The 25,191-nt window shown below is 38.8% G+C and overlaps 1 protein-coding gene and 1 long non-coding RNA gene across 4 annotated transcripts in view; both read left to right on the forward strand.

Moving 5' to 3' along the window:
• The window catches only part of WLS (Wnt ligand secretion mediator), a 129,992-nt gene that overhangs the window by 46,963 nt on the left and 57,838 nt on the right, over positions 1-25,191 (forward strand). For 2 of the 3 annotated variants that reach the window (XM_021096488.2, XM_003482073.5), the window contains one exon: positions 19,688-19,960. In XM_021096488.2, the coding sequence (XP_020952147.1) occupies positions 19,717-19,960 (244 nt within the window). In that variant the 5' untranslated portion in view covers positions 19,688-19,716. Of the gene's footprint in view, positions 1-8,237; positions 8,429-19,640; positions 19,961-25,191 lie in introns of those variants that run through there. The other variant, XM_084964744.1, reaches the window with a different exon arrangement.
• Positions 8,405-12,305, forward strand: LOC146402869 (uncharacterized). Its single transcript, XR_014808019.1, has 2 exons — positions 8,405-8,674; positions 9,522-12,305. It is a non-coding gene; the product is annotated as an uncharacterized LOC146402869 (long non-coding RNA).

Here is a 25,191-nt window from a genome sequence, read left to right on the forward strand (position 1 = left end):
ATGAAAATTAATGTTTCAGTCTGGTTGAAGCACTGTGATGGTTAAAAACATTCTTTCTTATAATTCAGTGGAAAAACTGGCTTCTCTTACCACATTGTAGTTTCCACTCATGAATCCTAGATTTTCCTTTTGGAATAATCTAGATAGAGCATGTGCTACTTCCCTTTTGTTAGTTGGTGGACTTTCAAATAATTGAAGATGACTATTGTTTTTCTCCTTTGATTTTCTCTTTTCCAGGTGGATACAACCTTGTCTGGTGAGATTCTTTACCATACTTGCTGTTACTGTCAGGTGATTGTATTCCTAGCTGAGATTAAGTTTACCTCTGCTACCATGGCAACGAGCTATTGCTTGTTGTTTCTATTTAGAGGAAATCACCATTTTCCTGTTTTCAGTAGAAAATCTATAATTCAAAAATTAACTTGTTCATGTCCTTTTTTTTCTTTTTTTTTCTTATTAGGGCTGCACCTTGGCATATGGAAGTTCCTAGGCTAGGTATCCAGTCATAGCTGTAGCTGCCAGCCTATGCCACAGCCACAGCAACACCAGATCATTAGCCCACTGAGCTGGGCTAAGGATCAAATCTGAGCCCTCTCGGATGGTTGGTTAACCTCTGAGCCACAACGGGAATTCCTTTGTTCACGTCCTTAGAACAAACATCTCTATTATTGGCGGTCAGCTTAATTCAGAGAACACTGAGTTCTACAACAATCTATGCCCTGGCCTCCTCATTTTAACTCATGTAACTTATGCCAAATGTACTTCCCATACATGTCTACATTCATTTTTTTCCTTAGGAGAAATAGTGTGACTTAAGACAGAGAGACTCTGAACTCAGATGGATTTAGGTTCAAATCCCAGCTTAATCACTTATTAGCTGTGACCTTGTTTGAGTTATTTATATTTTCAGAGCCTCATTTTATTCATCTCTAAATGGAAATGATGATATCTACCACTTACTGCCATATAGGAATGAAAATCACTCAAGTTAAATCCCCTAGCCCACTGTCTGGCACCACCCATGAAATAGATAGTGATTGGTAGCTGTTACAGTTGTTTATGATTTGTAGATGACACCTTGATGCATGACACAGCCAGTCCAGCATATAGACAACTGTGATGGCTATGGAGTGTTGAGAACTTGGAATCCCCATAGTTGCCAATTCTGAAAAGGGAGTGTCTCAGAGTGGTTTAGTGGGGTATGAATTTTTCTTCTAAGCCTGGGTGGTTGGGATAAAGCAGAGGTTTTCATCCAGAGGTAATTTTGTTCCACCGGCAGTGTCTAGAGACATTTTTTATTTCACGACTTTTGGGGAGAGGAGGGAAGATGCTACTGGCAAATAGTAGACAGAAGCCAGGGTTAGTTCCAGATACCCCAACAGTGCACAGAGCAGTGCCCACAATGTTTATCCAGCCCAAGATATTAATAGTGTTGAGGCTGAGAAATCCTGGGGTAGAGGGGTGGGGCCAGGACTATTCAGAGGGAACCCAGACTTTGAGCAGAATGTTGAAATAAAATAATGATCTAGTGTAGCTGTAGCTCTAACGTCATGTGTCACCTTCATAGTCCTAACTTACCTTTCTAAAATGTCAATCCTTTCCGTCTTCCCAATGTCATGTACTGATTTAATAAATTCTGCCTAAGGTTTGTATGAAGTTTTTGCACCTCTTTTTCTTTATTTTTTTTATGTTGCCCCTATTTAAAGACATGGCTGACCCAATAGACTCATCTTGAAGTAGTGATTCTATCAAAGAAATGGGCAATCCACCAAAAGTGAATTTAAAATAATACCATAACTTCAATTCTCTATTCGTGCTGCAAAACACAGTAAAGAAGATGCATCATCTGTTGCACTACTTCTGGAAATCCCCCTTTTCTTTCCCAGCCACTTTGATGCTTCTAACTTTTCTCTTCCAAAATACCCCTAAAGCCTCCTGTGGTAAAATTCCCCCCAACCCAAGCCCATCTCTTCTACTTTTTCCCTTGCTCTTGATTGTGTGTCATGAAAACCTCAAGCATCCATTTAGCAGTAGTTGAACTCTCGTTGTGGGGCATGCAGCAGAGCAAGCAAAACCAGCATTCTCTTTCTCTGCAAGGGGGAGAAGGAGTAGGAAAAACCCACATTAATACTTTTGGCTGTCATTATTTTCTAGTCATTTATGGAAAGAACTGTGACAAAAGATATTGTAGTCTCATTTCACTGAAGAGAAACCTGAGATCTAATTCTGTGTTCAGTCAACAGTGTGCTTAGACCTCCCTGGGATATTTCTTAGGGAAAGACATCTTTGATGTTCCAATTAAAATTCTGATAGAATCTCCTCTGATTGTTGGGGCTCTTCACTGCAGGGAGAACCTTCATTTCTTTTTATTTATTTATTTATTGCTTTTTTAATGATTTTTATTTTTTTCCATTATAGCTGGTTTACAGTGTTCTATCAATTTTCTACTGTACAGCAAGGTGACCCAGTCATACACATACATGTACACATTCTTTTTTCTCACATTGTCGTGCTCCATCATAAGTGACTAGATATCATTCCCAGTGCTACACAGCAGGATCTCGTTGCTTATCCATTCCAAAGGCTAGAGTTGGCATCTGTTGACTGCATTCCCAGTCTATCCCCCTCCCTCATCCTCCCCCAGAACCTCCGTTTCTAATGATCCAAGATTCAGAGCTTCTAGTTCCTTGAAAGTTGATTAACACATCCCCCTGGGGAAAAGACAGGCTAGAGACCAAGGAGTAATATTGTCATCTCCCACCCAATTCTTCTCCTCATCTGCTAGAGATATTGTTATTATCACCCCTTAACACTCATTAAGGCCTCACTAGGTGCAAGAATACTGTGATAGGCTCTTTTTATTCATTATTTTATTTCTATCACAAACGTGTGAGGTGGGTGCTCTTCGTAAAATTTTACAAAGGGGAAACTGGCACTTTGTAAAACTATGTAAATTGCTTAATTAAATTGCTAAGTAACAAAGCTGCGATTTGAACCCAGGTTTTTCTGAGTCCAGAGCCCTTGCTTTTTTTAGGGCCACTCTGCAGCACGTGGAGGATGGGGGTTCCCAGGCTAGGGGTCGAATCGGAGCTGCAGCAGCTGGTCTACACCACACCCACAGCAACTTGGGATCTGAGCTGCATCTCACAGCAACACCAGATCCTTAATCCACTGAGCGAGGCCAAGGGATGGAACCCGCATTCTCATGGATACTATTTGGGTTCATTACCGCTGAGCCACAACAGGAATACCAATTTTTATTAATTCTGTTTTTGTAGATGCCTACAGCCACCTAAAGAACCCTTCCAGTGAAAAGCATTTCCCTTGCTGCTCTGTAATTCTCATTTTCTCTTATGAAATGTTTTTTCATAGAGAGTAAACTAGGTAAATTTGGAAATGTATAAGAACCCAGCAATTTAAATGAAAATCTGAAGGAATGTTACAAATTGATATCTCGTTAGCATATTTTGTCAATGATCTTTTGGCTTAGGGCAGTGTTTGCCACGACTTCTATTTCTTCTGAATAATAGACTCAGCTCTGTTGAGCTTCTTTCTATCATCCTGAAAAATAGAGGTTGGACATGCTCCAGATTATTTCATTTTATTGGAATGTCTTTGTGTTGTGTTACACTGTGAGTGTATGGGCCATTGGCTGGAAGCTGGAATGGAGCTTTGGTTTTTTTTCCCTAAATATTTTCATCATGATTAGGTTGGACCACCTTCCTATATCATATATTACGGGAGTACATTTCATTATCCTGAATATATCAGAATGAATTGTTATGTATATGCTTGGCTGTAGCTTGCTCTTGCTTTCTGGAATGGTTTGCTGATCTCATCAGTTGTCGGAAGAGAGAGAAAACCCAGGGCCACATCTTACGCAATGCCATTTTGACCTCAGTGAGTGACAGAAAGAGGAGGAGATTATTTCCTCTAATAGACATGAAAATACAAGGAAAATGGGGGAAAAGCATTGATCCTAATTTAAAAGGGTATTTTTTAACCTTAAAAGGATGCCTTTGCCCTAACATAGAATATAAAAATTCCCTTTAGGGTCAAAGAATTTCTAAGTTTGGAGTATCTAGCAGTCAAAATACTGCCTTTTATTTTTGATTTTTATTTTTTGTCTTTTTGCCTTTTCTAGGGCCGCTCCCGCAGCATATGGAAGTTCCCAGGCTAGGGGTCTAATCGGAGCTGTAGCCGCCGGCCTACGCCAGAGCCACAGCAACGCCAGATCTGAGCCGTGTCTACCACCCATACCACAGTTCACCACAACTCAGGATCTTTAACCCACTGAGCAAGACCAGGGATCGAACCCGTGTACTCATGGTTCCTAGTCAGATTCGTTAACCACTGAGCCATGACAGGAACTCCAAAATACTGCCTTTTTCAGTTGAGACAACTGGGGCCCAAGACTGATTGAATGGTTTGCCTTCTTAGTGGCATATCCAATCCTAGTTCCTAGGATAATTCATTCTGCCAAGATTCTTTTTTTTTTTTTTTTTTTTTGGTCTTTCTAGGGCCGCTCCTGCAGCATATGGATGTTCCCAGGCTGGGGGTCTAATCGGAGCTGTAGCTGCCGGTCTATGCCAGATCCACAGCAACACGGGATTAGAGCCATGTTGGTGACCTACCACACAGCTCATGGCAACTACAGATCCTTAACCCACTAAGCAAGGCTAGGGATCGAACCCGTGTCCTCTTGGATGTTAGTCACATTCATTAACTGCTGAGCCACTACGGGAACTCCACGTTCTGCCAAGATTCTTATCCTCAAACTTGTAGTAGTTCAGGAATAGCAGACCAATTTGTGGCCCAGAATTGAGGCTCTAAATGTATGAAGAGTGCTTAATAGAATGTAATGACAAGGCCCTGAAAGCCACCTTTCCATCCCCTTCCAGTGCTCCAATGACCCTGTACTCTTTGCACTTACCAAGTGTTTCCAGCAGGAGCACTTCTATTCTTATTGTCTTCAATTAGTCAGGTGAACTTTGGATGGTCTGATTTTATTGCTCTCAGATTTCCTTCCTTAGAGCTTGCAACATTGGAACCACCTAGAATAAATGGAATTCCTCTTCTAAATCTTAGTCATTCACGTATTTGATCTTTTATCTGTGACACCCTCACCCCATACAAACTGAGCTCTTCATATTAACAAGTGCTATACCCCCTGCTTCTATATATTCTGCCTGTCATATGGCATATCAGTCATCTTCCTTTGATTCTTCTCCTAGAAAATGGCCTTGCCATCTATCTGCTGCCCATGCAGGAAACTTGGGCATTCTTGAGTTCTCTCTCTCTCACTCACATCCCGTGTTAATCCGCAGGGTCTGCAAAAAAATCTTCCTCCTAACTAGCTCTTCCCTCCAGTCGTAAATGCTTCTACCTGTCACCATTCAGAAGCTCTGTGTGTCACTTCAAAACTTCTCATACAAATCCTGTGTTCCACAGTTCCTTTAACAGCAGAAGTCTTCTATTGATTTTCTTTGCTACTTTTTGTATAACTTGTATAATGTAATTCATTGGACCAGAGAGAAAAACTCAGAGCTAAGTAGATACACCATACATGCAGCAGAAGATTCTCCTGCCCAGGTTGTTGTCTGAGCTGTTTTGTAGATTTGATGCCTTTAAAAGGGAGTGACTTGTTTGGAGGAGGTTAATGAAATGGCCAAAAATTTCCCTACCTACGATCTTAAGATAAATTTTGTTATAAAAATCTTCAGATATGCAGCTATTAATTATATAGTTTAAGGCTAAGATGTGAATATTTTATCTCACTTTGGCTCTCATTTTCTTTCCATCATATAGGCTTTGATCCCTTCAGGGCAATGCTGGCATAGGGTAAATAACTGTAAGTCCTACTGTTCAGAACCTCAGTTTCCAGAAAATAAGCTGAAGAGTGGTATCTAAACATGTTCCCACAATTTTAATATTGTCTACCAACTCTTTGGTAGAAAATTTTTGAAAGTTACTGTGTTTTTGCTTGCCTGTGGTCTGTCTCATACATGTTCTTTTGCTGTGCACATTTCCTTTTCTCCCTGTGGATTGGGGTGAGAATATTTCGGTGTAGGACAAATTCATTTTGATCCTCAGAATTCAGTATTTATTTCATATGTGCATATTCCATAAGTGGAAATAAGCACACGTATACCAGTGGGAGGCTGGCATCATAGAAGACAGCATGGCTGCTTCTCAGATTCTCAGGATGATAGTCCTAATTGTAGTTTGATATAGACAGCCCCTGGATCGCATACATTAGGGCATTTTTTTAAAAAAATTAAAGTATAGTTGATACTGATGTGTATGATCTTCAAGCTTGGTGAGCATTTCCTGAAGTGTACTTCTTGGAACATCTGGTCCTGCAACAAGTTACAAAAACAAAGCGTTCTTTTCTCACATACATTTGGGAGAAGCTACATGCTAGAATCCTCTCTAAGGGGCTTGCGATTAATGCTGTTACTCTTAAAAACCCTCGATAAACAAACAAACAAAAAATGATAGTTGGTTTACAGTGTTTCTTCAGTTTCTGTTGCACAGCACAGGGAACCACATACAGTTCCCTGTGCTGTACAGTAGGAGCCCCCTTGCCCATCCATTCCAAATGTAACAGTTTGCAAATAAAAAACTCCCAAAACCCCAAACTCCCCATCCATCCCACTCCCTTTCCCTTCCCTCCTGGGAACCACAAGCCTGCTCTCCTTGGACATGATCTGTTTCTGTTTTGTAAAAAGGATCATCCGTATCATATTTTAGATTCCACAAATAAGTGATATCATATGGTATTTGTCTTTCTCTTTCTGGCTTACTTCACTTAGTATGAGAATCTCTAGTTCCATCCATGTTGCTGCAAATGGCTTTATTTTGTCTTTTTTGTGGCTGAGTGTTATTCCTTTGTATACATGTACCACATCTTCTTAATCGATTCATCTGCCAATAGACATTTAGGTTGTTTCACTAGGGCATTTTTTATTTATTTTATTTTATTTATTTTTTTTATTTTTTTGTCTTTTTGTCTTTTGTCTTTTTTGCTGTTGTTGTTGTTGTTGCTATTTCTTGGGCCACTCCCGCGGCATATGGAGGTTCCCAGGCTAGGGGTTGAAACGGAGCTGTAGCCACCGGCCTACGCCAGAGCCACAGCAACGCGGGATCCGAGCCGTGTCTGCAACCTACACCACAGCTCATGGCAACGCCGGATCGTTAACCCACTGAGCAAGGGCAGGGACCGAACCCGCAACCTCATGGTTCCTAGTCGGATTCGTTAACCACTGCGCCACGACGGGAACTCCTAGGGCATTTTTTAAATGACATCTAAGAGGTATTTGATAAAAGCTTGTTAGGTGTATCAAGCATAATTTAATGTATTATGACATAAAGACAGGTTAAGGTAAATGGTTCATTTTGGACTTGGAGGCCTTATCAAATCTCTATGCTTGCTATGTTCCATAAGGAGGAATAAGACACGGTCCCTCCCCAGTGGAGCTTATAATTTTGTAGGGTTCAGAAGCTATGTTTACAAATAAAGTAAAAGGCCGTAATAAAGACAGACCAGGTGATATGGGCATCAGAGAAAGTAAGGATCATTTGTTACTGAAGGGAAACTGGTGGAGGCCTCGGATGCTGGCACATTACAGGCCTTTAACAAATTGAATGAAGTGACACTGAGCTAGCACCTAGAGCTGATGAAAATATTAAAATGCTTAATAAGTATTTAGTGGTTTTACTTAATTTTGTTATTTCAATGTTTTTAAAAAAACCCGATTACTAAGAATATGCCTGGTAAAACTGCAGTTAACCCTTAGCATGTACTTCTATCTCCAGTTCTAAGGAATTCACAAAGTTTAAAGTTCAACTTTTTTGAATAATCAGGGAAGGGAAGATGATTATTCTTGGCATTTGTGAAATTCCAGATAAAGTCATTAACAAACCGTGCTTGACCTTAGCCTCAGCTTGCGCTAAATCCGGATTTTTGACCCTTCATAATGCCCAGTTCTTTCGTTCGTTTAATTGCTTATGTCTTTCTAAAATAGGTCAGAAAATGGAGAAAAATAAATCAATAAACTACATGAAGCTTTTTTTTTTTTTTTTTTTTTTTTTTTGTCTTTTGCCATTTCTTTGGGCTGCTCCCGCAGCATATGGGAGGTTCCCAGGCTAGGGGTCTAATCGGAGCTGTAGCTACCAGCCTATGCCAGAGCCAGAGCAACGCTGGATCCGAGCCGTGTCTGCAACCTACACCACAGCTCACGGCAACGCCAGATCCTTAACCCACTGAGCAAGGCCAGGGATCGAACCCACAACCTCATGGTTCCTAGTCGGATTCGTTAACCACTGCGCCACAACGGGAACTCCCTATATGAAGCTCTTTATTGGGCCTTAAGGTCTCCATCCCCTAGGATCCTGCAAGTGTGAATAGAGACTTGACCATTTTGTTGTCACTGAGAAAAACTTATTTAAGTTCAGGCTCTTATCTATTCAGATACTTCCTGAATGTTTCCATGGATGGGGAGCTCACCTTTTCCAGAGCCAAATTGTGCTGTTGGTTGCCTACACGAGTTGTCAGTGAATTCTTCCTTAGGTTGCTCTGAAGTCAGCCTACCTTTAATTTGTTTCCTTGGCCCTTGTTCTGCGCACGGTCCGTCACAGACTCTTCCATGGTAGCTCTGTCATGTGTTCCTGAGTTGGATCTTCTCTGGGATAATATCCCAGACTGCTGGCCCAGAATTAGAAATTACAACCGAACACCAATAAAGTGTGGGAGAGTAGCCATTAGTTTCAAGTGAGTTCAGTGCATTTTAGGAAGCCTGTTATTATTCTCCCGTCCTTTTACGGAACTCTGCTGCTGACTGTAGTCTTTCCAGATAAGCTACCACACTAGTTCCTTTTGTGGGGTGCCCCGCTCAGCCCAGTGCTAGGTGGACCTTGTCTAAGGAGCTCCTTATGGCCTGTTCAATCTTCCTTAGCCATCTTTCTGCTATGCACATTACCTCTCAGGTAATTTGAGATGAGAGAGCTTATGAATGGGGAGGGCAGTTGAGGCAATGGGGTGTTTTGGAAGGAACACCAGTTGTAAAGTGATTCAGAATGCTGGTCCCATCTCTTCTACTTACTGGCAGGACAAAACCAACAATCTTCTACATATACAATGGGGACCTAACAATATATGCAATGAGGACTTAACAATAACAACTTTACTTGTTTACTAGGAGAATCCAAGTGTCCTAAAGTACTTTGTAAAATGCAATGTACAATTCACATATTAGGTAGTGGTCACATTTATTATTATCATTGATAATATTGATAAAACTGGAATATATGTTATTTACCAATAATGCCTGTCTGATAATAGTAAATTCTAGATGATAAATATGTGAAATTATTATAAAAGTGTAACAGGAGGTATTTCAGAACAAAGCAGCTGTTTCACCTAGAAGATTTAGTTTGGGGGTTTTCTATTTCTTTCTTTCTTTTTTTTTTTTTGGTGTTTTTAGGGCCACACCTGTGGTGTATGGAAGTTCCCAGCCTAGGGGTTGAATCAGAGCTGCTGGCCTACACCACAGCCATGCAATGCCAGATCCGAGCCATGTGTGAGACCTACACTACAGCTCATGGCAATGCTGGAGCTGAATCCTTAACCCACTGAGTGAGGCCAGGGATCAAACCCATGTCCTTATGGATACTACTCAGATTCATTACCATTGAGCCACTATGGGAACTCCTGATTTGGGGGTTTTCTAAACAAAGTTTCACTCCAAAGGAGTGCCAGAGGTGAGCTCGCCTGCTTGTAGAGCCATTTGGCTACCTTTGTGTCACCTCTGTCCCCTGAACTCTGCCAGAGCAGCTTTGGGGGCCTCTGCAGGGGCTCTGAGAGATTCCCACACAAGAGCTGGTTCGCCCTCCATGCTGGGTTTATGAGATCATAGCCAAGGTAGTAAATTATAAGATGCTATAATTCACTTTCCATAGGTGGTCTTGGCAGCATTCCACATCCTTTTGGCTGAATGGTGGTTGATTTTGACACACTGGCACAAAGTCAAAAATTCAGCCCAGATGACTGGTTTGCCGAGCAATGAGCAATAGCATCAACAGATGAGCCATTTTGGTTTTTCTGTGAAGGTCTTTTGTGTTCACTTCATGTGTATTTAGTTTTTACTGTTTCGAGTATTTCTAGAGTGATGGAGAAACAGTCATTGTAGGTATTTGTCAGAGCTAGAGGTTAGAATTAGTGATTTGATGTACTTGTTGAGCTTAATTTAGCCTCTTTGTTACAAGACACCAATGTTGAGGGTCAGTTTTTTAATCTGAATCCAGGATTCAGGGTTGCTCCCCTAATTAGCACGTCTAATAGTTGGAAGATTTTATGTGCTAAATCTCTGGCAGGGCCCTTTATGTGCATTTTTATTATTTTTTCAAAAAGAGAAGGGAAAAAACTGGCATTAATCATGAACCTAAAGTAACTTCATGTTTACCACAGCATTTCAAATACTATGTAAGAATTTGGCTGAGTGTCCCAAAGCTCTCTGATTTTTTCCCTCTTGGTTCCAACTCTCCTCAATTCCATGGGATCCAAGCCAGGCAAGTAATGGAAGCCAAGTGGTGCTGCATGTTTGCTGTGTAGATTCTGACAAATATAGAGTAATTCTTCTATTCTTCAAACTGTTACATCTTTGGCTCCAGAACAATTGAGGTTGCAGGCTAAGCATTTAATCCTCATCAGCCGAAGATGTAAACAATATACTATTTTTTCAATATTTTTTAAGTCAGAATGAATTACACAAATGTTTGCTGCAATTTCTGATACTTTGCTGTCAAAATGTCTGTCATTTATTCATAAGTTTATGTTGTAGGGAACTGTATGTTGTAGGAAACTATTTTTAAATATGTGCTTGACTTGTGTGTGTATAGTACAAGTTACTTTGCATTTAACTCTGTTATGTGGTGTGTGTGTATGTTTGTGTGTTTTGATGGTGGTTGGTTAGCGTAGAGGAATGTTCTGCTGTGTTTAAAAATTTAGCTTTCCTAGAACAGATGTTAGCATAATTAACTACTACTTACTGAAAATTGCTGGCAAGGATGACTTATGTGTCACTTAGCGTACCCCATTACACATACTAGGGCTAGGATAATTCCGAAAATTACTTCTCCAAGATCTTGGCCCTGCATGCCCACTTTAAGTTCTCCAGTAATTGAGATTGAATTGTGAAATAATATTTCACTTAGTAATCTAGTAAGATTTAATTGGTATGGTGAAAGTGTAGGAGAATTTTATCTTCAAAGTCAGTCGTGGAGGTAGAGTGCATGTTTGACATTATAACTTCAGAGCAATTTCAGTGAAGAAATTAGCAGAGTGAGCCAGTTAATTACAAAGTCCCAAGTAAGTTTCACGCAAGTATTCACACTTTCTTTAGCTGGAAATTTTGGTGTGGTCATTATTATGAGACATTCTAAAACTTTGGTGCATATTGTGGTAGATAATGAAGAAATCTTCTTAGCGACTGACCTGGAGGGACCAGTAAGCTGAATTTGCTTAGGAATGGCTAGTTGTCTAAAACCTGATAACTATACCAGATACTATGATCTGGCTGCTTTGGTTATGTAGTATATCCTACATGTTTCCTTTTAGCTAGAATTAAAGGAGGAGGTTTTTGAGTTTGAGAAAGGCAGGCACAGTCTCTGAGGGAACTCAGTTTAATATACTTAAAAGCTCATTTCTAAATTTAGCTGAAGTTTCTTTTGTGTTAAATGTGTGCTTTGGTGGGGGGGGTGCTTTGCATACAAATTGTGGTTGTGTAACAATATTCATCTGGTCTCTGTGGTTTCTGCCACCTATGTTCCTCTTCCCCTCTTCTTTTTGAGCCCTTGCTTGGGAAGGAATGGGAAAATCCTAAGCAAACCTTGGCATTGTCCAAGGGCCTTCAGTGCTCAGTGCATTTCATATAAATTCTCATTTAGGTAAGCACAGATATTCAGATACACAAAGCTTAAGACCAGTTTGAGTTTATAATATTTTATGAACTTGTAGTTACCATTCAGAGCCAGGCAATGGAAATTTTCTTTGCATTACAAAGTGAAATGGATATTAAACCATTTAGCTTTGTAGTTCAGGTGACAGTCATTGGGGCTTACATTATCCGGCTATTGCTTTTATTCTCTACTTTTATAGACACAGGCCAAGTAATTCTTAGTGCCCCAGACATTAATTCTATCCTTCTAAGTGAGCCTTAAGTCTTTAAAAAAAAAAAAGGTCTAATTTTCACTTCCCAGTAACCCAAAATCTTTTAGGGAATGAAGTAGGGAATAAGTTATAAAAATAGAGGAATAAACCAGTTATTCATGTTTTTGCAGGTGCAGAGATCATGATGGCAGATTTTGAACTAAGGCTCAGATCTGGCGTGGCCGTGGCGTAGGCTGGCAGTTGTAGCTCTGATTCGACCCCTAGCCTGGGAACCTCCATATGCCATGGACGTGGCCCTAAAAAGCAAATAAATACATAAATTTAATACTCAAACACAGACCGTACAGTTGGCCTTTGGTATCGTCTGACCAACCAGCTGTGGATTGGTCTGCTGACGGAGGGCTGACTGTCCTGAGACATTTTATAGGAGGGACTTTAGCATCCTCAGATTTTTTGGAATCCTTAGGGGTCATGGAAGCAATCCTCTGCAGACCCATAGGGATGACTATATTGTGGTTCTCTAGAGATCCTCTCACCTGGCACATGCTTTTCTTCAGTGCCCTCCCCACACCTTCCCCTTTCCCACCTGGCTAACTAACACCTGCTTTCTTCGAAATCTAAGTCTAGGCCTCTGGCAAGCAGCCCTCCCAGCCCTCCTTACAAATGATAACATCCTGTGCAGTCCTCTGTAAGACCACGGTTTCAATCAGGATGTACTTCTCTGCCAACTTCTCACCCTCCCACACTCAACTGTGAGCAACTTGGGGTCTGGGACTGTCATTTGTTGCTATCTTTGGATAGCAGAGTGCCCGCATAATAGTAATACTCCTAGGTAATTGCTAAAGAAATCTTCTTTACTTGTAGTAAAGCAAAGAAATAAATAGTCTGTCTTGGTTTCAGTGGAGGCCATGTGTCATGTCAGCACATTGTTTTAATTTTATTTTAACTTTTCTAGGAGACAAGCAAGGCTTGTATCTCTGTCCAACTCTTTAATTATAGGTTCTGGCAGGAGTAGGGGCTAATGATTTGCTGTTGACTCAACTTTGAGTATGGTAGTGGTAGTGGTTGGCCGGAGAGTAATTTGTAAGCTGGACAGCCATTTGAGATGCCATAATAGGAAGCTGACTGGAGTCAATGAATATTTTTCCAAAAGAAGTACAGGTTTAGTCATTGGTCGCTTACATTTTTATTCAAGGTTACATTGTGATGGTGACTGGAATTTTTGCCTCTCTAGTGAATTCATTTCTCCAACCTTCCAAATATCTAACTATTGTGCTCTCTCAGGTAGTCAGGGTAAATATAGTATCACTACAACTATAATTATTTTTTCCTATAATTATTTACAGATTGTTGTTTTCCCCATTATTTGTTTATTCCACATGGTTGGTGTCTATTAGTTTCACTTAAGCACCTAACAATGCTTTAGTGCATAGTAGGTACACAAGACATATTTGGTGAATGCAGTATGAGCCTTAGTAATGTATGTCATTGAAGGGTCACTGAATTTTCAAACAGGCTTCAGGTAGTGTCTGTGCAGTTTTTCACAACCTTGAATTAGAGGTTGTATTGACTTCATATCACTTTAAAATTAAATGTTGTATAGGGTCAGATTTCACAGTTTTCCACTATAGTGAAAGAGATGGAGGCCCAAAATACTGTGTTGAAATGCAGATTTTAAAAAAAGAGAAAATGGCTTAGTTTGACGTGATAAAGAGAACTCGCCCCAAAATGGGGTGGTGTTTTAAAAAAGTAACTTGTCGTTTTATAACTTCTGTGCCTACTTTCAATGTTGTATTAACCTACCATAAATTAAGCAATCCACAGTGCCTGGGCATATTCATTTTGGGCCTGATTGCTCTGTCTACTAAATTGTATTGATGCAGAAGTAGCTTTGGGCCCACTTGTTTTCCACTAAATGCTCTGGGTGGGTAGAGGGGCATTTATAACGTGTGCCAGGGCAGCTGGGTGATATTATATTACTATCCTAGGAATACTGAGGAGTGGCTATTTTTAGCTTTCACCTGAGCAAACATGACTCAGTTTGTTGACCTGAATCCATCCAGCTCCTTCTTAAGTACACAAACTATTAGTCCCTAGAACCACGCTGGTGACTAACTAAGACCTTCCTTACATATAACTGTTGGTTAGTTGATTGTGGCTTGTTCAAAGGTTACAGATAATTTCAGCTTCTTCCATTTCATTTTCTTACAATAAAATCCCTCATACTTTTAAAAAGTTTAAAGACCAAAATTAAAGTTCTTTTGATTTTAGACACTGTTTTGTGATCCAGATAGTCACAGTTTTGGCTGTAGCTGATGAAAACACCTTCTTTGTTTTTAATTTATATTTATATATGCTTTATTTTTAGTTTACTTTTATATTCATTCTACATAAAAAATACCTGGGAATTCACGTTTAGTTGGCGGGGAGGGAGTTGTCCTGAACTGTATGTAAATGTATTATTGGGGGAACATTAACTGTCCATCTTTGAATATTAGAATATCTGTTTTCTTTCTCAATACAAGTGTTTTGCCTTTTGAGCACTGTTAGAAGAAAAGTGAAAATAATTCCATATCTTCAGCTTTTTAAAGGCATGCAAAAGATTTTTGAGACTAGAAGACTAATTTATTCAAGTGAAAAACAAATTTGTGATTCTCATAGTCTAAGTTGGATGCACTTGAGGTTTCTCCTAGTTCATTGCCATGATCTTTATGAAAATATTAGTATTCCTGGGATTTTTTTCTTTATGCAAGAAACGCTAGACTAATGAAAGAATGAAAATAATTCAGGCTGCTACAAAGGCAGGCGTTCACTGTGTCCATTAAAAATGCAGCCTTTGTGCCCGTAAAGTGTTCAGCTTCTCTGTTATTAAGTTTGGAATGTGGTTTTGGAGCTTAACTGAGGAACTCAGATAGTTGTTTTTCATTTTGGTCTAAGAAGGGGAGAGACGTGTTTTTCAAAAGGAAAAAAAATAAATGAAAAAAGGTTAGGTTCATTTTGGAAGAATAGAAGTTTTAAAATGTAGTAACTATTTTCTGCAGCAAATAGTCAGTTTGAGTATGTTAGGCAAAAATAGAATTCATGACTTTTGTCTCCCTGTTTATACCTCCAACCACATTAAAAAGAGTTTAGTTAAATGTGCCATTTGGCCTTTGTAATGTCAGTGGGCTATTTAGCTGAGTCAGGATAACCAAAGTTTGATTGATTCATATAAATAATAAGTGAGATGTCTGATTTTAGATGGATTATGTGTAAAATGTCTTCATGATACAATTTTGAGTTTTGAAGAAAAACTTCCCTGGCATGGATTAGTGGTGACTTCTGTGCTGCAGTATTTAGGATATTACATTGAAGGGCTTTCAGCTAGAGTTTAGCAGTGCTGTGTTTTCCAGTAAGTTTTAGTAGGCATTATCACAACTTTCTGTGAACATAACATTTTACTATTAGAATTGATATTTAGGGATAGAAAAATATGTATTTGAGCATTTGAAGTAAGGCAAAGTATTAATAGAACACACTCTTGGATCAAAAATGACTTTTCCCCTTGCTTCACATATCCCTCTAGTTGCTGTTTGGTCTCTGTTACAGATGATTTTGTGTTCATAATGGGTCTGAAAGCACAGTATGCCAAGTGTCATATGCACAAAGTTAAACATGTTTAAACCATGAACATAAACCATTGTTTCTTTCTTTCTTTTTTTTTTTTTTTTTTTTTTTTTTTTTTTTTGTCTTTTTAGGGTCACACCTGTGGCACATGGAAGTTCCCAGGCTAGGGATCAAATCAGAGCTGTTGCCACTGGCCTACACCATAGCCACAGTAACGCCAGATCCAAGCCGTGTCTGCGACCTACACCACAGCTCATGGCAACGCCAGATCCTAACTCACTGAGTCAGGCCAGGGATCGAACCTGCATCCTTCAGGGATGCTGGTCAGATTTTGTTTCTGCTGAGCAATGATGGGAACTCCAACCATCATGTCTAATGTTTTCCTTTTATTACTAACTTTCAGAGAAAATTTTTTTTTTTTTTTTTTTTTTTTTTTTTTTTTTTTTTTTGCTTTTTGGCTTTTTTTTAGATCTGTACCTGTGGCATATGGAGGTTCCCAGGCTAGGGGTCTCATCAGAGCTACAGCTGCTGGCCTACGCCACAGCCATAGCAACGCAGGATCTGAGCCTCGCAACCTCATGGTTCCTAGTCAGGTTCATTTCCCCTGCGCCACGAGGGGAACTCCAGAGAAAATTTTATAAATAGATTTTTAAAATATATTGTAGTAGAAAGATCTATGAAGAAAACTGAAAATTTTCGAAGAGATATTAAAATGGACTCCACTTAGTAGAGAAATAATCTCTGTTCTTGGGTAGAAAAACTAAATGTTGGAAAAGGATGCTGACTCTGTCCACATTAATTTGTAGATTTAATGTAATTTCAATCAAATCCCAACAGAATATATAAATATAAAATGGAGTGGGGGATGGGTTTTACTCTATCAGATATTGATAGAAACCATCAATTTAGGTGATTTAAAACCATATTGTATTGGCTCGTGAACTGACAGTCCAATACATGGAATAGAATAGATTGTAGAAAAATCTATTGGTATACATAACGTAGAGGTGATGTCATAAATCAATAAGAGAGGAAAATATAATATGTTATTAAATATATTAGGAAAATAATATAAATATTAGGAAAATAATATAAATATTAGAAAAATAAAACTAGATTCTCACCTCATCCCTTATATTAAAACTAATTTCAGGGGGATCAACTATTTAAATATTAAAAAAATGAAATTGTTAAAAATAACTAGAAGGTAGTAAAGGTGGCTGTTTATTCAATTTGGAGATAAGAAGTTCTCTTTATACACATTGAAAACATTAGAAAATCATAAAGGAAAAGAGAGATTGGATATGAAACCTGGAGCTTCTCTGTATTAAAATATGGCATAAATAAATTGAGACAGCAGATGGAAAAGTTGAGGTAAATTACTAACAAAACAGATTAGGCAAAGAATTATTCTTATTTATAGTCAACTTTTACAAATCAAGGGAGGTATAGGTAAACTAAATTAATATATCATTCTGCAATTTGAAAAATTTTAATTGTGTAGAAAATATTTATAATACATAATAGATAATATTAACTTTATGTTTTTTCACATACTTTCAAGCACTGTTCTGAATACTTTCCATATGTTAACTTTAATTATACAATGACTCAGACAGGTAGGTACTATTATTGTTGCCATTTAAGAGATGATAAAACTAATGCACAGACAGGTTTAGTAATTCCCCTGAAACTTTCCTAGCTTGGATTAAGGGTGTCACAACCACATAAGAAAGAGCCTGGATTTGACACCAGGCAGGTTGGCTCCACAGCTTGTGTTACTTCCTTTGTGCTACTCTGCTTCACTAAGCAGAGTGAAAAGAAAAAGCTACAAAACTATGGTATGATCCTATTTTGTAAAAATATGTGTTAATATTAATATGTATTTTTAAGTTATATAAATTAATTCCTCTATAAATTTTTATCTAGTTACACACTCATGGAAAAGTCAGATAATGTTTTGATAATTTTCTTTTTTTTTTTTTTTTTTTTTTTTTTTTTTTTTTTTTTTTTTTTTTTTGTCTTTTGTCTTTTTGGTTGTTGTTGTTGTTATTGTTGCTATTTCTTGGGCCACTCCCGCGGCATATGGAGGTTCCCAGGCTAGGGGTTGAATCGGAGCTGTAGCCACCGGCCTACGCCAGAGCCACAGCAACGCGGGATCCGAGCCACGTCTGCAACCTACACCACAGCTCACGGCAACGCCGGATCGTTAACCCACTGAGCAAGGGCAGGGACCGAACCCGCAACCTCATGGTTCCTAGTCGGATTCGTTAACCACTGCGCCACGACGGGAACTCCTGATAATTTTCTAACAATGGTTACTTCCCTCCAGTGAGATTTTGGGTAAATGCTGTTTGAACTGGTGTTCCCATTGTGGCTCAGTGGTAATGAACCCGACTATTATCTTTGACGATGCGGGTTTGATCCCTGGCCTTACTCAGTAGGTTAAGGATCCAGTGTTGCTGTGAGCTGTGGTGTAGGTCACAGACACAGCTTGGATCCCACGTTGCTGTGGCTGTGGTGTAGGCTGGCAGCTACAGCTCCAGTTGGACCCCTAGCCTGGAAACTAAAATGACAAAAAAAAAAAAAAAAAAAAAAAAGAAACACATTGTTTTGAACTTTAATGTTTCTGTATTTCACAAATTTTCTATTATAATTATGTGACCATTTTATATAATCACAAAATTGTGTTGTTAGTGGTATATATATTTCAAGTGTGATGATCCCTCTTGAAATGCATGGACCATATTTTAGTATTCCTTTGAAGTGTTAGTCAATTTCTGGGTTCCCACTCTCAATAGGTAGATTAAGTGGGAGTCCAAAGTCAGAATAATTCTTTCTGAACTTATTTATAGAACAGAAACAAATTTACAGATTTCAAAACCAATCTTATGGTTACCGTAGTGGAAACCATGGTGGGGAGGGAGGAATTAGGAGACTGGGAATAACATAAACACATTACTGTATAAAATAGGTAGTTAGCAGGAATGTACTGTATGGCACAGGGAAATCTATCCAATAGTTTGTAATAACCTACATAGGACAAAAAGGGTGGCTATCTATCTATCTATCTATCTATCTATCTATCTATCTGATTCACTTTGCTGTAAAACAAACTAATACAACATTGTAAGTCAACTATACGCCAATAAAATTAAAAAACTATTTCAATCAAAAGCGGTTTTGTAAAATTTCAGAATTAAGAATTTTAGAATAGATAACCAACAAGGACCTACTGTATAGCACAGGGAACTATACTCAATATTATATAATAACTTATAAGGAGAAATAATCTGGAAAAGACTTTATGTATATATAAATTCTGAATGACTTTGCTGTACACCTGACACTAACACAGCACTGTAAATCAGCTATACTGCAGTAAAGATGTTTAAATTTTAAAAAATATGAATCATAGAAACCAGCCATCTTGGTTGAGTATTAGAAGCCAGCACTCTTATTTCCCAGATGAACGTCCTGAAGCTACTGTAGATGTAACCAATTTGCCCCAAATTAACTGAGAGTAAGTTGCTCAACCAGCCTTCAGACCCAGGTCTTCTAACTTCAGGCACTGTGTTGTATGAAGCCCTAGGCAGGTGGAAACTGAAGCATAGTTGATTTTTGTGACATTTTTTGGAGTTAGGCATTAACTGAAAAAAACTGCCTACGAATGTATTCTTTCAGCAAGCAACAGTGGTTGAAAACAATGGGAAGGCTCTTAGGGATGGTTTAGGACACCTCTGAAGGACCCTGAAGGATCCTCACCCTGATTTAGGAGATCTCTTGGTATCACTGATCCTGTTACAGAAGGCAGTGTGAAAAATGGAGAGAAGACAGTAGTGGAAAGGATGTTAGCCAGAAATAGGAACTTGAGTGGATGATTCTGCTAAAACAAAGCTGTTCTTTTTTCAGCTCCAGGACCCACAACGGCAGTGTCCTACATGTCAGTGAAATGTGTGGATGTCCGTAAAAACCACCACAAGACAAAATGGTTAATGCCTTGGGGACCCAACCAGTGTGACAAGATCCGAGACATCGAGGAAGCGATTCCAAGAGAAATCGAAGCCAATGACATTGTGTTTTCCGTCCACATTCCCCTCCCCGCCATGGAGATGAGTCCCTGGTTCCAGTTCATGCTGTTTATCCTGCAGCTGGACATTGCATTCAAGCTGAACAACCAAATCAGTAAGTGCACTCTCCCCATCCCGCTCTTAACTTGGGAAATTCCTCTCTTTAGGCTCTTCCAAGCCAGTTGTCATAGCTGTAAAATAGTAGTATGACTAGTGCCAATTACTGACTGTTTTCTACTTACTGGGCACTTTTCTGAGTGCTCCATCTAAATTAACCCATTTTATCTTTCCACCAGTTCCTAGAGGTAGGTCTTATAGAATCTCTCTGAGCCATGGTTTCCTCAATGTAAAATATGAAAAATAATTTCCTAATTACTTTAAGGAATAAATTAGTTTATGTAATGCCATTAGAACGTAATAAGTGCTGCTAAAAAAAATTCAAAACTGAAAAGTAACTATTATAATTATCCTTTCAACATCATTTCTGAAATTTAGCCCTTCTTTTCAGTTCTTCTATACCTAGATTAGTGGGATTGATTGGTCTTTACATTAAAAAGCACAGCTTTAATCTTCTCATTCTCCTACTCAGAATACCTTTAATGACTAACAAATAAGGCTGGGTGTTAGAGTCCTCTCCATTCTTTTTTTTTTTTTTTTTTGTCTTTTTGTCTTTTGAGGGCTGCATCCGTGGCATATGGAGGTTCCCCATCTAGGGTCTAATGGAACTGTTGCCGCTGGCCTATGCCAGAGCCACAGCAATGCCCAATCTGAGCCACATCTGCAACCTACACCACAGCCCATGGCAACGCCAGATCCTTAACCCTCTGAGCAAGGCCAGGGGTTGAACCTGCAACCTCATGGTTGCTAGTCGTATTCATTTCTGCTGTGCCAAGATGGGAACTCCGAGTCCTCTCCATTCTTATCTCTCATTGCTAACCTGCGCATATTCTCCACATCCTCAAACAGGAGTAATTCTCCCTGTGCACCTTTGCTTATATTGAACCTACTTACCACTTCCTTTCCTGATGACCTCCTTCCTACAAAAGCACAAAAGACTTCTCTTTGAAAACCTATTCACCCTTCAAGACATCCCACTTGTCACATGCCCCTGGATCCTTCCCAGCTATTTTCCATATTATTTCCCACCCCCTTTTCCCATGGAAGGTAATTGATCCTTCCTTGAATGACTGTTGTTTGTTACTGGCCTGGTAAGGGCTATATGACCAGTCCTGCAGTCTGCACGGTTGAGTTGTTACTGTGACATCTTTCTAGATTGTGAGCAATCAGTGTGCAGGTTGTGCATTGTGCTCATATGTGTGTAACCTACACCTTTGCCTGTAGGAAGCTGTGGATGAAACTGTTTCTTGGATTGTGTCATTCTTCTACCAAAAAAGGAACATAAAGCAATGGATTAAGGTGCTTCCCCCAACTCCAAAATAAGATTTTTGTTATTAAAATTACATTTCAAGAAATAGCAACACAACAACAACAACAAAAAAAGACCAAAAAAAAAAAAATTACATTTCAATGATCAGTAACACTGACAGTCAAACTCATCCTTGTCCTAGTTGCTCATATCTTGTTATCTTTAATTTTATTATTATATAACATTATTATTATTATTAATAGTATCCTGCTTGATTAAATGGAGATTCAGATTTTGGAATTGACTAAGAGTACCAAGTCTCTATTTTCAAGCATCCAATGGTACTGTGATGGGCTGTCGTTTAGAGTATCGTCGAACACTTGGGCAATTATTCAAAGTGGTGCTCTCTTTTCAAGTTGTAAGGCAAGTGTTGACTTATCTTGCCTTTCTGCCTTTTGCATTGCTGAAGGTTATTGGCCTTGTAATGTAGTTTTGGAACTTGGCGTCAAAATCATTTAGTAAAATAATTTAGAACCTCAATTGAGTTCATGTGAAGTTTCAGAAGCTAATGATAATTTTCTAAAATTAAATTGTACTACAAAAATCTTAGAAAAAAGATTCTTAAGTTTATTTAGTGAATGTTGTTATGATTGAAAGTTTTTAGAGAAAATGTCCTAGTAATGTGAAGAAACGCAAATTCATTTGCTACTTTGGTTTTTACTGGTTCCTAATGAAGTTTTATTCATTATAAATGAATTGACTATTTTAGAATTCTTCAAACTAATTTGAAATCCATTTGAACATTCAATATTCACTTTTTAGTTTCACTACTGTAAATAAAATTATTATTATTATTTTTTGTCTTTTTGCCATTTCTTGGGCTGCTCCTGTGACATACAGAGGTTCCCAGGCTAGGGGTTGAATCGGAGCTGTAGCCGCCGGCCTACACCAGAGCCACAGCAATGCGGGATCCGAGCCTCGTCTGCAACCTACACCACAGTTCACAGCAACGCCAGATCCTTAACCCACTGAGCAGGCCCAGGGATCAAACCCACAACCTCATGGTTCCTAGTCGGATTCGTTAGCCACTGGGCCATGACGGGAACTCCCAAATAAATTATTTTAAACTCAAGTCTTGAGTTTTCCAAAACAGAAATTAAGAAATAACTTGACTGAGGTCTACAAGAAATACATATTTGGTCATTGAGATGACCAAAATATATTTCTCGTACTTATTTGTTCCTCATCTACAGCATCCAACATCCTTGGACTCTCCTGATAAGAGCAATAGCAGCATTTCAGGTTTTTGGTTTGTTTTGTTTTTGTTTTGTTTTGTTTTGCTGTGCCCATGGCATGCTCAAGTTCCCAGGCCAAGGTTAACCTGTACCACAGTAGTGACAATGCTGGATCCTTAACTGCTAGGCTGCCTGGGAACTCTGATCATCTTTTAATATTAGTCTCTTGTCCTTAATTACTGAAAACTTCAAAGCCATAGAGGTGAAAAGGGTGTCTTATTATTCATAACAAGCCCCTTTCTACCACAACTGGGTTGGTGTTAATGAAGTGACTTTTAGAAAGCACTTAAGGTTGGGGGTGGGTTGTCAGGGGAACCAACCATGAATGGAGGGGAGGGGAGAGGGGCTAAAGATTGAATCAATCACCAGTGGCCAATGACTTGATCAATTAAGCCTGTATAATGAAGCCTCCACAAGAACCCTAAAGCAGAACTTCCAGGTTGGGGAATCAGAATACTTCTACATGGCACCATGTTGGACCCCATATTCCATGAGGACAGAAGCTTATTTATTAGGGGCCTTGCCCTGTGTATCTGGCTGTTGGTTTGTATCTACTCTAATATCTTTTGTAATAAACCTATACTCTAATGAGTAAATATGTTTCGAGTTCTGTGAGCTATTCTAGCCAATGAATCAAACCTGAGAAGGGGATCATGGAACCCTCTGATTTAGAGCTACTAGGTTGGAAGTACAGGTAGCAACCTGGACTTGGTGGCTGGCATCTAAAGTCTAAGGAGGGGATCCTGTGAATGCCCAATTTGTAGCTGGTGGGTCAGAAGTGTAGGAAAACAATTTGGGCTTGTGAATGACAGCTGAAAGTGGAGGGCAGTTTTGAGGGACTGAGCTTTTAACCTGTGGAATCTGATGCTATCTCTGGGTAGATAGTGTCAGAATTGAGTTGAATTATAGGACACCCTGCTGGCATCAGAATTATTGGATGTGTGGGAAATTCCACACCCTCCTATCTTAATTAGTGGTCAGAACCTATTCCATATTGTAATAACTTCACAGATGAATTACTTCCTAGCAAATATTAATTTTAAATATCAAACATGCCTATGTTAGCGAGACTTTAACCAAAACATCTCCATATGTAAATGAAATGTGACTTTGTTTTATGTTCTTTTTTCCCAAGTACATCTTCAGTTTCCAAAATATATTTTACCTTCAACTAGAAAAAGAGTGGACTAAATATTCTTATCTTAAACCTCCTTTAATTTCTTGTAAGGTGAGGATCTGCACTTAATAGGGGTGCACTGAAAAATTAGCAAGATAGACAACTAAGAGTTCCTTCAATAAATATATAAGATAACTGAAACCATAGAGCCATCAAGAAAAGCCAGATCAAAATATTTTTTTGTGTGTGAAGTACCACTAGGTAGGGGCTGGGACAGTAATATGAAAATGTTACATGTTGGGTTTATGAGAAAACTTTTCCTTAAGTTTTTTTCTCTTTACCTTTGCTTTTGGACACTAAGAAAGGCACTGATTAAAGAGGGATGGTATATCTTTGATATAGACATACATGCATATGTATATTCTAATTATAATAATATTTATAAGACACAGTAAGTCTAGGTTTTCCTTTGATCCTTGTATTAAAAGTATGTGCAACTGCCTTCCACTTTTTATATTTTATAATTGTTTATGATAGAAATATATGGGCAGAAGAAAAAAGGTTGGGAGTGTGGTGAGCAAGAACCTATCACATGTGGATGACTTTCTTTTTTATTTTATTTTTATTTTTTTGTCTTTTTGCTATTTCTTGGGCCGCTCCCTTGGCATATGGATGTTCCCAGGCTAGGGGTCGAATTGGAGCTGTAGTCGCTGGCCTACGCCAGAGCCACAGCAACGCGGGATCTGAGCCGCGTCTGCAACCTACACCACAGCTCACAGCAACGCCGGATTGTCAACCCACTGAGCAAGGGCAGGGACCGAACCCGCAACCTCATGGTTCCTAGTCAGATTCATTAACCACTGCGCCACGATGGGAACTCCTGGATGACTTTCTGTTTATGGCTCTAGCAATATTACCGCAAATGGAAAAGTCGAGTAGTCCTGTTTTTCCTTTAAACTTTCCTGGACAGTCTATTGAAATGAGTTTCAGATTTCAAATAATAAGAGATTTCACATTTGGATTATGATATAAAGTTAGGATTTTCAATATGTATATGTTCAGAGTTTCACATATCTTTGAAGGGTATTTGAGCAGATAAAATAATCTAAGGACTGTATATTTTAAATGGCATTTAGTCATTTGGTACTAAATGTTTATTCCTTTTAAACTTTTGATTTAAGATGATATAAGTTTTCACTAGAACTTGAGATCTTGATACTCCCTCAGAAACTATAAACTGGTCATTGTTTCATCAATTCCAAGATTTCATTAGACTGATGCCTTTCAGGGAATGGGAGGGAATGGGTAACTAATAGTAATGAAAGTGTTTAGAGAATGTGTATATTTTATTTGATTGTTGAAGGAAAGAAGACATTCCCATGTTTATTATGCAAAAAAAGTAAATCCACACTTGAAAAAACAATTTTAAACAGAATCCTTACTTTTTAAGAATGAACATTTTTTAAAACTTGAAGTTGTCATTCAGTGATAAGTTTAAAAAGCAGGAGCCAGTTCAACTTGTACATGGTGATAGTTTAAAAAAAATAGTCTGGAAGATCTGGGGAGGG

Source organism: Sus scrofa, chromosome 6, assembly GCF_054392235.1.
Source record: "Sus scrofa isolate SSC_HxYL_T2T_F1_AM1 chromosome 6, Sscrofa_HxYL_maternal_Yorkshire_Landrace_v2.0, whole genome shotgun sequence".
Taxonomy (NCBI): domain Eukaryota; kingdom Metazoa; phylum Chordata; class Mammalia; order Artiodactyla; family Suidae; genus Sus; species Sus scrofa.